Here is a 14,211-nt window from a genome sequence, read left to right on the forward strand (position 1 = left end):
ATGACATACTGTACATTTATTCTAGAAAATTGGTTCTCTGAACCCTCAGGTGCATGAAATTATTAAAAATTTCATGAAATGATTGCAGCCTCCCTCCGAGGCCAACAGCCATCATATGGAAATGCTTGGCTTTGCAATATTTCTGTTACTGCTTCTTTGAACATTCTACATGTGAGGGCTGAATCAATGGAAGTAGAATAACAGAGAGAGGTTATGCTCTCACTCCAAGAGGTAAAGGTACACTAATAAATATCACCATTCATATTGCTACTTCTTTTGGATGCCTGTGAGCATAACTCATCTGAAAATGTTAACAGGCAAAACATCAATCTTAAAGCAGTAATTGTGTTTCAGGCAATGATGGTTATATTTTATATTCCCCAATTTCTTCACCTCCCCTCCTGAAAGCATTAGCTCAGACTAGGAAATGGGCTACAGCTCAGTTGCTCTCTACCAGGTACTCACGTAAATGAGCATTTACGTGAATGTGGTGCAATATTCATTTCTCATAATCCAGTTTTGTAAAGGTTGAACTCATGACACTCCCTGACATTGAATATTAATGGCACGAGTATAAAAACCTTACTCAGAGAGATTATACAGATAGTTTCCAAATGATAACATGTCATTAGCGCTTTGCGTTGTATGTGGGTATTCTTCTAGCTTGGGCTTAAATCAGATGGAGAAGGTGGGAAGTTTGCTTCCCATTTGATTCCACACTATAGCTGAAGCCAAAGGAGAAGATGGTAAAATCAGGAGTGTTACCATTATCAACATAATTACAGTAGCCAGAAAAACATATTGCATCTATATATTGTGAAAGGTGTCATTATATATCACAAATAAAAATAGAAAATTCTGGAAATACTCAGCTGGTCAGGCAGCATCTGTGGAAAAACAGAGTTAATGTTTCAAGGTGATAACTTTTTGGCAGAACCGCGTGGAATATTAATGGCAGTTCAACTAAAAGTCCTTCAACCTCAAAGGTTGGGGGTAATTTTAACCTCCAAAAACATATGAGTTTGGATCAGGTGGGATGCTAAAACATTAAAAATCTCAAACCCCGAACCCAGCCTGCCTTGAGCCCGGCGACTTCAGGTTTCAACAGATGTGGACTGGGTATGGGTGAACAATCTGTACCCAGGCGATGAGTTGCGCATTGAAATATCCTTTGGGGAAGAGTGATTGTAATATGATTGAAGTTTGCATTGAATTTGAGAGTGGCGTGCTTAAGTACGAGTCTTAAACTTAAATAAGCTAATTATGTAGGTATATTATGTGAGCTGGCTAGATTTGAAAATTAGATTAAAAGATGACGGTACATAAGCAATGACAAGCATTTAAAGAAATAGTTCATAATTCTCAACAAATAAATGTTTCATTAAGAAATTCCATTGAAAAACTCCACAGGAAAAGTGATCTATCGAGAGGTTAAGGATGCTGCTGGATTAAAAGAAGGGGTTTATAATATTGCCAAAATTCATTGTAAACCCAGGGATTGGGAGAGGTTTAGAAACCAGCAAAGGATGACAAAAAAATTGATAACAAGCAAGAAGATAGAAAATGAAACTGTACTAACAAGAAATATAAAAAACAAGTTGCGAAAGCTTTTTTAAGTATTGAAGGTAAATGTGGATCCCCTTGAGGCTAAGGTAGGGAGCATTATAATGGGAATAAGGAAATGGCAGCAATGTGAAAAAAATATTTGTGTCCACCTTCACAGCAAAAGACACAAAAAAAACTAAAATAGTGGAGAACCAAGGGTCTAATGAGAGTAATGAACCTGAAGTAAATAATATTAGTTAAAAAAAAAGCACAGGAAAAATAAGGGGACTGAAAGCCGACAGATCCCCTGAACCCAATGACCAATGTCCAAAGGTTTTAAAAGAGGTGATTGCAGAGAGAGCAACTGCATTGGTTGTGATCTTTCAAAATTCCTTAGATTCTGGAACAGTCCCCATAGGCTTGGAAGGTAGCAAATACAAGACGGCTATTTAAAGAAGGAGGAGAGATAAAATAGGGAACCACAGGCCTGTTAGCCCAACATCAGCCGCTGAGAAAATGCTGGAATCTATTATTCAGAAACTGGTAACTTGGCAATTAGAAAATTGTAATATGATTAGGCACAGTCAACCTGGTTTTATGAAAGAAAAATCGCGTTTTATGAAACAATTGGAGCTTTTAAAGATATAACTAGCAGGATAGATAAAGGAGAACCAGTGGATTTAGTATATTTGGATTTCAAAAGGCATTTGATAAAGTGCCACATGAATGGTTATTACAAGGACTCATGAGTTTAAGGGTAATATGTTAGCATGGGTAGGGGATTGGTTTAAGTACAGGGTATGGAGAGTAGGAATCATCAGATAATTTTCAGGTTGGCAGGCTGTTCTGAGTTGGGATTCACAAGTCTCAGTGCTGGGGTCTCAGCTATTTACAATGTATATTAATGACACACACAGGATAAGGGGCAGCATTTAAGACTAAGATGAGAAGAAATTTCTTCACTCAAAGGGTTGTAAATCTTTGGAATGCTCTACTCCAGAGGACTGTGGATGCCGATGAGTACACTGAAAGTTGAATCAATGGATTTGAGGTGCTAAAGGAATCTAGGGGTATGGGGATAGGGCAGGAAAGTTGAGTTAAGGTCAAAGGTCAGCCGTAAACTTTAGCCGTGCACCTCCGATTTTATCTCTCTTCCAGTTTTAACTCAGGCTGTCTAAGCATCCTGGGCCTCAGTTAACCTGGCAGCTAAAGGGAGGCAAGGAATATTGCAAGGAACAGAAAAGCGCCTGTCCAGCACTGTTTGTGGGCCAGAAGGAGCAGTTTGATTTCTCCCAGCCCCAAAGCTAATATGTTTCCGCTCCTTGAATCAGACCCTCTTCCCTATGGTCAGCAAACACCAGTCTTAGCCCAATTATCTCCCCCATCAGTGACCCACCATCCAGCTACCAGACCAGCTCAACAGACCATTCGCCGACCAGCTCACCAAAATATCCCTCAGAATTACCAAACTCCCTGTCATCACTGACTCCCCCTGCCATCACTGTGCCCACTCTCTGTGATCATTGAGCATCTGTGATCACCAACTCATCTCCAAATCAATGAGCGCCCACCATCACTAACACCCGCTGATATCAATGACGCACCCCCGTCAATGATTCCCCTTCGGTCATTAACAATCTCCCATGATCAGTAACCACCATGCTTTCGTTAACCCTGGCGATCTCCCAACACCCACTTGCGTCACTGACCCCTCTCACCCCCGCCATCACTGATGCACTCACAATAACCAACACTCTACTGCTATGCCTGGCCTGTCTGACACCACCTCACCCCATGACCAGTGACCATCCCACCATCATCGACACCTCCCCCTCACAATCACCAATACACTTGTGATCACTGGCCTCATTCCGTGATCACATCCCCCCACTCCATAAAGAAAAAACCCATCCACACTATGGAGTTAAAACTCTATGGGCAGAATTTTGCCGTTGGCGAGCAGGGGGCGGGGCCCGCTCGCCGATGCGTAAAATGACGCGGGATTACGTCGGGTGGAACCCCCGATGTCACCCCGCCCCATTTAAATTTTCAGGAAGGCGGGGGCGCATCTAAATCAGCTGTGGGCCCACCTACCTGTCAGTGGCCAACTGAGGCCATTGACAGGATCATTTAACCAATTAAAGGACTTGCCCGTCTAACCTTAAGGTTGGCGGGTTGGCCAGGAGCCCCGGCGGGGAATAGAAAAATCATGAAACCTCATCCACCAGCGGGATGAGGCTTCATGCAGGGTTTTAAAAATTGTAATAAAGTTATTCTGTAAATTATGAACATGTCCCAACTCATGCGACATTGTCATGTGCTCTTTCATGCGCCTGCGCAAAAGGGCGCATTCTCGATTTCAGGGATTCCCCCTGCCCGCACAGGGAGCACATAGCGCTTCCCGCCGGACGTCACGCTGGGTGGGTCTTAATTGGCCCGCCCATGTAAAATGGTGGTGCAGCCCGCTTCGCTGGCGGCTATCGGCTCCACGCCCACCGGAGATTGGGTCGGTCCCACCCGCCCGACAGGCAGAAAATTCTGCCCTATGATATTCACCTGATCAGAACTCCTCCTGCCACCAGCTTGAAAATTCCACCCCAGTAAATATCAGGGCCATTAACTCTCTTTCTCTGTTCTCAGGTATTGTTTAGTCTACTGAGTGTTTCCAGCATTTTTTGTTTTTATTTTAAATTTCCAGCATTCGCATTATTTTGCTTTTATTTTGTATGGCAAATACATCACCCACATGGCTCAGAGACAGCACTGTACATGGCTACAGAGATGGGAAAAGCTAATGTGTGATTTTCACATTGCTGACCTATCAGGATTTCCTACACCAGCGGGGAAAGTAAATGGCCAGAATAGTAAAGTTTAAACTTTTTAAAACGTAAACGTGGTATTAATTAAAATGCCAGCATTCTTGGATCCCTATCAGACATCTACATGCTCCAAAGATGGCAATATTTATGACTCTTGCTGGAACTTATGGTCTAAAGGGTGAGGATCCTATAAGTTGGGCCGAATGGCCTAATTTTTGCTCCTATGTCTTATGGTCTAAAGGGTGAGGATCCTATAAGACCATAAGACATAGGAGCAAAAATTAGGCCATTCGGCCCATCGAGTCTGCTCCACCATTCAATCGTGGCTGATAAGTTTCTCAACCCCATTCTCCCGCCTTCTCCCCGTAACCTTTGATCCCCTTACCAATCAAGAACCTATCTATCTCGGTCTTAAATACACTCACTGACCTGGCCTCCACAGCCTTCTGTGGCAACGAATTCCATAGATTCACCACTCTCTGGCTAAAGAAGTTTCTCATTTCTGTTCTAAAAGGTCTTCCCTTTACTCTGAGGCTGTGCCCTCGGGTCCTAGTCTCTCCTACTAATGGAAACATCTTCCCCACGCCCACTCTATCCAGGCCTTTCAGTATTCTGTAAGTTTCAATCAGATCCCCTCTCATCCTTCTAAATTCCATCGAGTATAGACCCAGAGTCCTCAAACGTTCCTCAGACGTTAAGCCTTTCATTCCTGGGATTTACTCTGACCTTGGACATAACCTGGCTGTCTGTCCTATTAGCTGAAGGGTGGAGGCTGACGAGCAGCAAGTACTATAGTTCAGCGAACACAAAAAATAAAAAAATAATGTCTCATTATAATTTCCCAGCAAAGGGGGTTTTTTAAAATTGATTTTCATCTTTTAATGTTCTGACAACTCCAATTTATAAGTTGGCCTTCTTGGTAAGAGCTGCAGGTTTTGCTGGGTTAAGTCTAAATTTCTTTTATAGTTTGAGGCAGTCAGACGTAGCAGATGCTTAATCTGTGGGAAAAGGAGCAAATCTGTCCGAAGCACCATAAAACTGAAAATTAATTGCACCTTGCCAGTGGAACATAATTCCAGGATGTCGCCTTCCTTTCTGCTCTGAGCTTGCCCTCCAGCATTATTTGAACAGAAAAGATTAGACAAGCATAGAGCTCAGCTTAAAAGGCAGAGTCCATATGAGCTTTACTATTAAAAACTCACATGAAATAGCAAAAAAAAAACTTTTAGACTCAGGAAATGGAAAATGCAATCAAATTTGTAGCTGTTTAATGATGTTGTTCCAAAACACAATAGCCATCTCCATCATCAGTGATGTTTTTATTGCATGTCACAGAAAAAACTGTGTTTATTTACTTATGCTTCTTGTTTCAGGTAGTTTTAAACTCTGAGAAGTGCTGCGGATGCATTATCCCACGCTCCTGGTGTGTCTCTCATTCAAGTATAGGAACATGTCTTTACCACACGGTTATCAGATATATTTCAGCACAGCTTATGCAATAGAAACTCTGACTGAATTACCTCCAGTGCAATGTGTGGAAGTTGCATGAAAAGAGGATGTGACTTAGTTGCAATATCCTCCACAATTGAATGGACTGCCCGCTGTGCACCTGTCAGTACTCACCATGCAGGCTCACATGTGAAGAAGGCTATTTGAGCAAGGCATCAAAGAATTGCTAATGCTCAGTGAAAAGTAATAATACTCATTAAATGGCTAGTTTTTAGCCTAGCAGTGCTGAATGAGCAGAAATTTTCTCCAATTAAATATTGGGAAGAATGAAGCTATTGTTTTCAGTCCCCACTCCAAACTCTGTGCCATAGCTATTGACTCATCTCTCTCCCCGGCAACAGTCTCAGGCAAAACCAGTCTGTTCGCAACTTTGGTGTTATATGTGACCCCGAGGTGAGCTTTCAACCTTATATTTGCACTAGCACTAAAAGCGCCCATTTCCACCTCCGTAACTTCGCCTAACTTCACCCCTGTCTCAGCTCATCTGCTGCTGAAACCCTCATCCATGCCTTTGTCACCTCTAGACCTGGCTACTCCATGCACTCCTGGTCACCCACATGCTACCCTCCGTAAATTTGAGAGCATCCAAAATTCTGTTGTCTGTGTTTTAACTCGCACCAAGTTGTTACCCCTGTGCTTGCTGACCTATACTGCCTCCCAATCAAGCAAACTCTTGGTCTTAAAATTCTCATCCTTGTTTTCAAATTGCTCCATGGCTTCACCCCTCCCTATCTCTGTAGCCTCTTCTAGCTCCACAGCCCTCCGAGATATTTGCACTCATCTAATTTTGGCCTTTTCAGTATTCCCAATTTTAATCACTCCACGATTGGTGGCCGCACCTTCAGCTGCCTCGGGCCTAAGCTCTGGAATTCCCACCCTAAACCTCTACGCCTCTCTATCCCTCTTCCCTGCTTTAATACACTCCTTAAAATCTACTTCTTTGATCAAGCCTTTGGTCATCTGACCACATACCTCCTTATCTGTTCAGTGTCATATTTTGTTTTATAATACTTCTAAGGTGCCTTGAGACATTTAGCTCTCTATAATGTTGTTGTTTTGCAAAAGAAGGGTTAGAAAAGGAAAAAAAGATGGCGTTTGGGGGGATGGTGTATGTATCAATGATAAGCACTGAACCAAATTCATGCCACATTGAGCCATTTCAGTTTTCTCTTTTAAAAAAGACTATTTGAAAAGCAATGAGGTATGTCAAGTATTGATTATATGACTTTGAGTTTTGACTTGAATACCCTGATGATTTGTAAGAGGGTTTTAGACTGTTTTGAGGTCCTAAGGGAAGAAGAATTAAACTAGGAAATGGTGCAGTAAGTCTCTGATGAAAATAAATTCATTCCACAAAAATGACTGAGATCATTTTCGCCCAAGTAACTGCTAAGTTATCGACAGTAAATGGATAGAAGTAAGACATACATAACAGAGGTGGAAGGCATTGAAACAGTTTTACTTGTTTTTATTTAGAGGCTCTGCAATTTAAAGCACAAAATCATAAAAAATAGATGAAATATTAACATTGCTGCCCTGAGGGCTCCACTGCTTCAGATGATGAGCCTCTGAGACATGCAGATCAAGAAGGTCTTAAATGCAATTCTAAGACTTTGCTGCATTAGCTCATCCTAAGCTCCAAGCTACAAGAGAGCAGTGGACTATGAAAGTTGATAGAGTTCAGTTTTGAGGTGCAGTTCAACAGGTTTTCTTTTCTACATAAGTATATAGTAAGTATGTAGAGTTTGATTCTCGTGACAACTCAGTGCTAGTAGGAGTTCAGGCTAACATTACAGGGTCATACAGGCTCAAAACGTTAACTCTGTTTCTCTCTCCACAGATGCTGTCAGACCTGCTGAGTTTTTCCAGCATTTTCTGTTTTTATTACATTTTAACTTATGCGCAAAAGAGTGATAATGCAGGATACCCTCGTCATGTGATGTGGAGTGCATTACGTGGACCATCACTTATCAGCGTATTTTATATAGCACAATTGTATTCGTGTTTCAAAATGCAATCTCCAAAGCAGAGCGTCTCTGTACTTGAACAGCAATTGGCTGAACTCCACAGCATCAAAGGTAAAGGGGTTTCTGAATTCTGCTCTCTAAAACATGGTTACTGAAAAGGCAGTGCCTGATAGGTCAAGACACAGGGATAGTTAGAAAATGAGAAGTGGGTGACCATCTGCAGTTCGCATTGGCGTAGGATATCACTAAGTCATGGGGACTAAAGATTAGATACATTGGGCTGAACAAATGTGAGTTGGAAAGTGAGAGTGGCTCAGTGGAGGCTAGTTCTGAGCAGTATTGTGGCATTGTGGAACATAGGGACTGCCCAAGATGCAAAAGACAGGTGGACTACAAGAATAGGAGAATGAAATAGTGGCGTATTAATAGTCAAGGGAATAGTTATGAGTGAAGATTTCAATGGTATGTTGCCAATCTGATGTCAGGCTGAAGGACATCATGGAACAGATGGAAAAATTTCTGGGAAGGGTTGGATTCAATGACATCAATAGAAATACATTTGATATTTTGAAGATGGAATTAAGGCTTTAGTTAGCGGAGTGAAAAATAGGGCCTCAAGGACGATAACCTCCAGATTGCTTCCTGAGTCACATGCTGGATAAGTTCTCTTCACATATAATTTGGATCTTGTTATATGCCTTATTTTGTTTTATAATGCTCCTATGAAGCACCTTGGGATGTTTTATTATGTTAAAGGTGTAGCACAAATAGAAGTTGTTGATTTAGTTGTGGTGGTGGTTACAGGAACATGAGCTTAAAATTCACTGACAACTCAAGAGTTTGGTAAATAATATGGAGGACTGAAACAGAATAGACAGGCAGCTGGCAGATGCAATTTAATGAGGACAACTGGGAGGTAGTCCATTTTGGGATGAAACGCATGGAATAGAAAAATGCTGAAGGGTGTGGATGAATAAAGAGACATATAGGTTCAAATGCAGGATTTTCTGAAAGTGTATATGAAGGAGAAAAGTTTTGATTAAAAGATTAGAGTCGGTGATAACTAATTTCTGGAGCAATCTCTCCCGGAAGTGCACAGGCTACCAAGCGTGCAGATGCCAGCCTCAGGGAAAACCAGCCGTGAACATTGAATAAATTAAAAAAGGCATGTCCTCACCATAATCATCATCCTAAGATCCCTAACATCTAACCTTGAGATAGGAACATAGGATCTAGGTGCAGGAGTGGGCCATTCAGCCCTTCGAGCCAGCTCCGCCATTCAATAAGATCATGGCTGATCTGGTTGTGGTCTCAACTCCATTTTCTGTCTGCCCCCATAACTCTTGACTCCTTTGTCTCTCAAAAATCTGTCTAATTCTGCCTTGAGCAAATTCAGTGTCCCAGCCTCCACTGCTTTCTGGGGAAGAGAATTCCACAGACTAACAACACTTTGAGAGAAACAATTTCTCACAATTTCCATCTTAAAAGGTAGACCTCCTATTCTTAAATTGTGTTTTAATAAGGTCACCTCCATTCTTCTAATTTCCAATGGGTATAGGCCCTACCTCTTCAATTTTTCTTCATAAGATAATCCCCTCATCCCAGGAATGAGTTTAGTGAATCTTCTCTGCAATGCTTCTAATGCAGTTATATAATTTTTTAATTAAGGAGCCCCAAACTGTACATAGTGTTCCAGATGCGGTCTCACCAAGGCCCTGACCAGCTGCCGTAAAACTTCCCTGCTTTTATATTCCATTCCTCTTGCAATAAGTGCCAACATTCCGTTTGTCTTTCTAATCACTTGCTATACCTGCATACTCACATTTTTGTGATTCATGTACCAGGACAACCAGATCCTTCTGTACCACAGAGTTCTACAATCTCTCTCCATTTAAACAAAATGCTGCTTTTCTATTCTTCTTGCCAAAGTAGACAAGTTCACATTTTCCCACATTATGCTCCATGTCAAATCTTTGCCCACTTGCTTAACTTGTCTATATCCCTTTGCAGACTTCCTACCTATCTTGGTGTCATTAGCAAATTTAGTGATCATACATTCGAACCCTTCATCTAAATCATTGATATAGATTGTAAATAGTTGAGGCCCCAACACTGATCCCTGTGGCACTCCAGTTGTTACAGCTTGCCAACCTACAAAAGGCCCATTTATCCCTACTCTTTGCTTCCTGTTAGCTAACCATTGCTTATATGTTACTCCCTACACCATGTCCCCTGATCTCCCTCTCTCGCCTGTGATCTAAGCCACCAGGCATTTCAAGGTCCCTGATCTGTCTTGCTAAGCTCTGACAGCAATCCCAAGGCCCATGATCCTGACTCTGAAGTCCCCAATTTCAAACACTTACTTCAAAAACTTGGAGCAACCATCTCGTCCCGCAGCAGCATTTACATTATAGTGAAGTCCGAGGTCCAGTAACTAGGGCTCCTCAGACTTCACTATTTGTGAGCAGGGGTACTAGAGCTGGGCCAGGGGTGTGCCCAAAAGTGGGGTCCTGAAATTAACCTCTGGCACCATTTAAAGCAAATATTAACTAAATATTTGAAGCAGAGGAAGGTACAGGAACCTGGGCAGATTGTGAGGAATGGAGTTCATTTTGGACTGCTTTCATAAACAACCATCTGAAACACATTGCACTGAATATCTCCTTCTGTGCTGTAAACTTCCATTGTCTTTCCATTCATCTTCTACCTAGCAGTTGAGGTGCATCAATTGTCTCAAGAGCTCTAGACTGGGAATGAAAATATCAACTAGGCTTTCTACTGCTGATCATTATGTAGCACTGCCTGATCTGCTGAGTGCTTTCCAGCATTTTCTTACTTTATTTCACGATCTACCAATCTCTGCTGGAAAGTTATAAATCCGAATGGCAACTAAAGATGGCATCAAACTCGACGGTAATGCCTTATACTGTCAAATAGCTTTTGGAGAATCTCTAAGTGGGTTCACTTATGAAGAATGGCTGCTTGACTGGAACTGGAGGATGGGCAGTGCCCTGAAAATTTTACCCCGGCAAAGAGACTATGCTTTCAGAAGCTGAGCAGCCAAATAAAAGAAAAACATATTTTTCCATTTCTTATCAGAGAAACCAAAATTGATTTGCTGTAACCATCAAAGGAAATTATGTTTGAAGCTTTTGTTATACACAAAACAATTAAGCTCATCCTGTGCCCTTTATTACAAATGATAATCTCTCACTGTGACTCACAGTGACTCAGATGTGTGAGATCATCACACACAATCACATACACCAACACTGAGGCTCTCACCTTGCAGATTATCTGCTGTTGATGATTTTTATGCTTTTAACATCTAAATGCTAAACTTTCATATTACAAATGCACACACAGGTCCTCAATGACTGGAGACTGAAACCTTGGGGGGGATTTCCCGCACCCGCCCGCTGCCACGATCTCCTGGTCCTGTCACAAAACAATGGACCTCTGGCTGGGGCACCGCCTCACCCACAGCGGGTCCCACCCGTGATGGGGCCGGAAAATCCCAGCCCTTAGTCTTTAATCAGCAAACAAGTCAATATGTTTTCAAATAAGTAGTCTTAGATTCCATTTCTTTTTTTTTGATTTGCATTTAGCCTGTGGAGTGAGACTTAAATTTTAAAAGGTGATTAATTACACTAACTCTGTCTCAATTTCGGCAAAACATGATTCAACTGCCCCCAATTTCCTTACTCCACTGAAGCAGGCTTCCTGACACAGGCTTGAATTCCAACAAGGGCCCACCAAAAATATTAAAATAAGCCTGACTGCAAGAAATCAGCCGGAATCAGGGAACAGGAATACAGAGGGCAAAAGTGAGCATTGGGAAGGAGGAGGAAAAGTGCCTCCTAAATGAGATTTAGAGGTAGAGCAGGGTTGACAGTACAATACAGCATCAACACCCCTCAGAACACCACAGCATCCTTTTAGGGTTTAACCAGGTCCATGAGAGCAGGCATTGGGGCCACTCCAGGTAACCCAAGCAGAAGCCTGAATTATATGGGGCATTGGGATCCCCACAGGCTATAAGGACAGGGGGTGTAGAGCCTGCCCGGGGAAGAATAGCTGCCTTACATTCATTGTCAGCCAACCAGAACTGGCAGATCTCGATGTACTGGTAGCGTCAGCGGGAGCGGTGACCACTGTCGGCACTGCATTAGGGCGATGAGCTGGTGAGCTGCGATGGATCGGAGTTTTGTTAGTGTCAGGGGTTGCCGAGGGGAGCTTGAGAGGTCAATGGGGGAAGGCAACCTGAGGGGGTGGGGGGCCTTCAGATGGGGTCAGGAGGGAGGTACCCCATGCCCACCAGAGCTCGCTCAGGGAAAGCAGCCAGGCTGGCCACTGCCAATGCTTAAATGCCAGCGGTGATGGGCCGAGGCCCTTAAATGGGCATTAATTGCCCACTTAAGGGCTTTACTTGGCCCACTGGTAGGCAGGCTGTCCAACATCACACCCACCACTGCGTTGGGAGCAGGGGAGGTAGATAGGCAATGGGCAGGCTGACTGTGGGATTTAACTTGCCCCCACCTTCAAACCCATCAGTGAGGGAGTGTTAAATGCAGCCCACAGAGTCACAGAATGAGAGAAAAACACATACACACACGCATTGACTAAGCTTCTTTACAGCTGTACTCACCCCTTTTTTGCATAAAACTGAATAGATCATCCAGAAATTCCTTCCTCTTCGGATCATCATCCAGTTCATACAGCTGAAAGATAAAATAAATAAAAACAAACTTCAGTTTGCATCACATTCTAAACACAAAAGTTATTCTTAATGCGGATAAATTCTTAACAGTGAGACTGCCTGTGACCTACAGAGGAACATTGATTTGGGGGGAGGGGAGGTTCACAGTGGCATAAATTGTTTTGACCCTGTAAACTCTTCAGCTCCATTCAGCTTCCTTTAGCCAGAAGAGTGAGAAACTCTGAGCTGCAGGCTTGTTGATGGCTATGAGAACCATAGTAGTCCACAAGAATTAAAGACTACTCCCAGCATACTGTTGTGAAAAGAAAAATCATAAGAGCAATAAAAAATTGTTGTCCAAAAAAAAAATCTTTCAACACTTTTGTTTACAAGTTATGAAAATATTGGACATTGGGAAAAAGGCTGGGCGACTGATTATCAAGAATCATCCAATCAGGTAATGATGAGTCCGTTCACTTTCTAAGGCAGTGCAGCATGAGCATGGATGTGCTGGCCATCCAATGGCAGGTGCGTAGGGGCACAGCATGTAATGACATTTGTGGGAATATGTCCAACCAGAGCTGGAAACCTGAATGGTTATTGCCAGTATCACTCTTCAAATGAGATGTAGAAATATCATTGCTCCATCACAAACAGCAGAACAATGCTAGTTGGCAAATGTAACATCGTTTTTTCAATAAAGGATGGAGAGAGAAAACAGAGAACTACTGGCCAGTTACTACTGGGCTTTATTAATAGGGGCATAGAGTACAAGAGCAAGGAGATTATGCTGAATTTATATAAGACATCTGTTAGACCTCAGATGGAGTACTGTGTACAGTTCTGAGCATCACACTATAGGAAGAATGTGAACACATTGGAGAGAGTGCAGAAGAGGTTTACAAGGATGGTTCCAGGGATGAGAAACTTCAGTTACAAAGATAGATTGGAGAGGTTGGGAGGAGAACAGTCCCAGCAATGCATTCCAAACCCTAACTTTTCACACAACGAGTAGTTAGGGTTTGGAATGCACTGCCTGGAAGGGTGGTGAAGGCAGGTTCAATTGAGGCATTCAAGAGGGCATTGGATGATTATTTAAACAGAAACAATGTGTAGGCTTACGGGGAAAAGGCAGGAGATTGGCGCTAAGTTAAAATGCACAGAGAGCCGATGCAGACACGAAGGCCAAATGGCCTCCTTCTATACCGTAACCATTCTGTGATTCTGCAATTCTGAGAAAGCAGAAAGCTAAGAGGAGATTTCATAGAGATGTTCAAAATAATGAGGGGGCTGGACAGAGTAGATAGGGAGAAGCTGTTCCCACTTGCAAAATGATCAAGAATGAGAGGGCACAAATTTACAAAAGAAGCAAATGTGATGTGAGAAAAAACTTTTTCACACAACGAGTGGTTCAGGTCTGGAATGCACTGCTTGTGTGGTGGAGGCAGGTTCAATCAAGGTATTCAAGAGGGCATTAGATGATTATTTGAATAGAAACAACGTGCAGAGGTACGGGGAAAAGGCAGGACAATGGCACTAGGTCATAATGCTCATTTGGAGAGCCAATGCAGACACAATGAGCCGAATGGCTTCCTTCTGTGCCGTTAAAATTCTGTGATTCTATTATTCAGCTAGCTTGACGTAAGTCATTTTGGAAAATGTTGGAATCTAT

At 42.5% G+C, this 14,211-nt stretch overlaps 1 protein-coding gene across 2 annotated transcripts in view; it reads right to left on the bottom strand.

Annotated features, from left to right (window-relative positions):
• LOC144686381 (AT-rich interactive domain-containing protein 3A-like) overlaps positions 1 to 14,211 on the bottom strand; it is a 520,139-nt gene that overhangs the window by 172,259 nt on the left and 333,669 nt on the right. For both annotated transcript variants that reach the window (XM_078551526.1, XM_078551519.1), the window contains exon 3: positions 12,489 to 12,561. In XM_078551526.1, coding sequence (XP_078407652.1) covers positions 12,489 to 12,561 — 73 coding nt within the window. The remainder of the gene's footprint in view (positions 1 to 12,488; positions 12,562 to 14,211) is intronic.

Source organism: Cetorhinus maximus, chromosome 1, assembly GCF_964194155.1.
Source record: "Cetorhinus maximus chromosome 1, sCetMax3.hap1.1, whole genome shotgun sequence".
NCBI classification, from domain to species: Eukaryota; Metazoa; Chordata; class Chondrichthyes; order Lamniformes; family Cetorhinidae; genus Cetorhinus; species Cetorhinus maximus.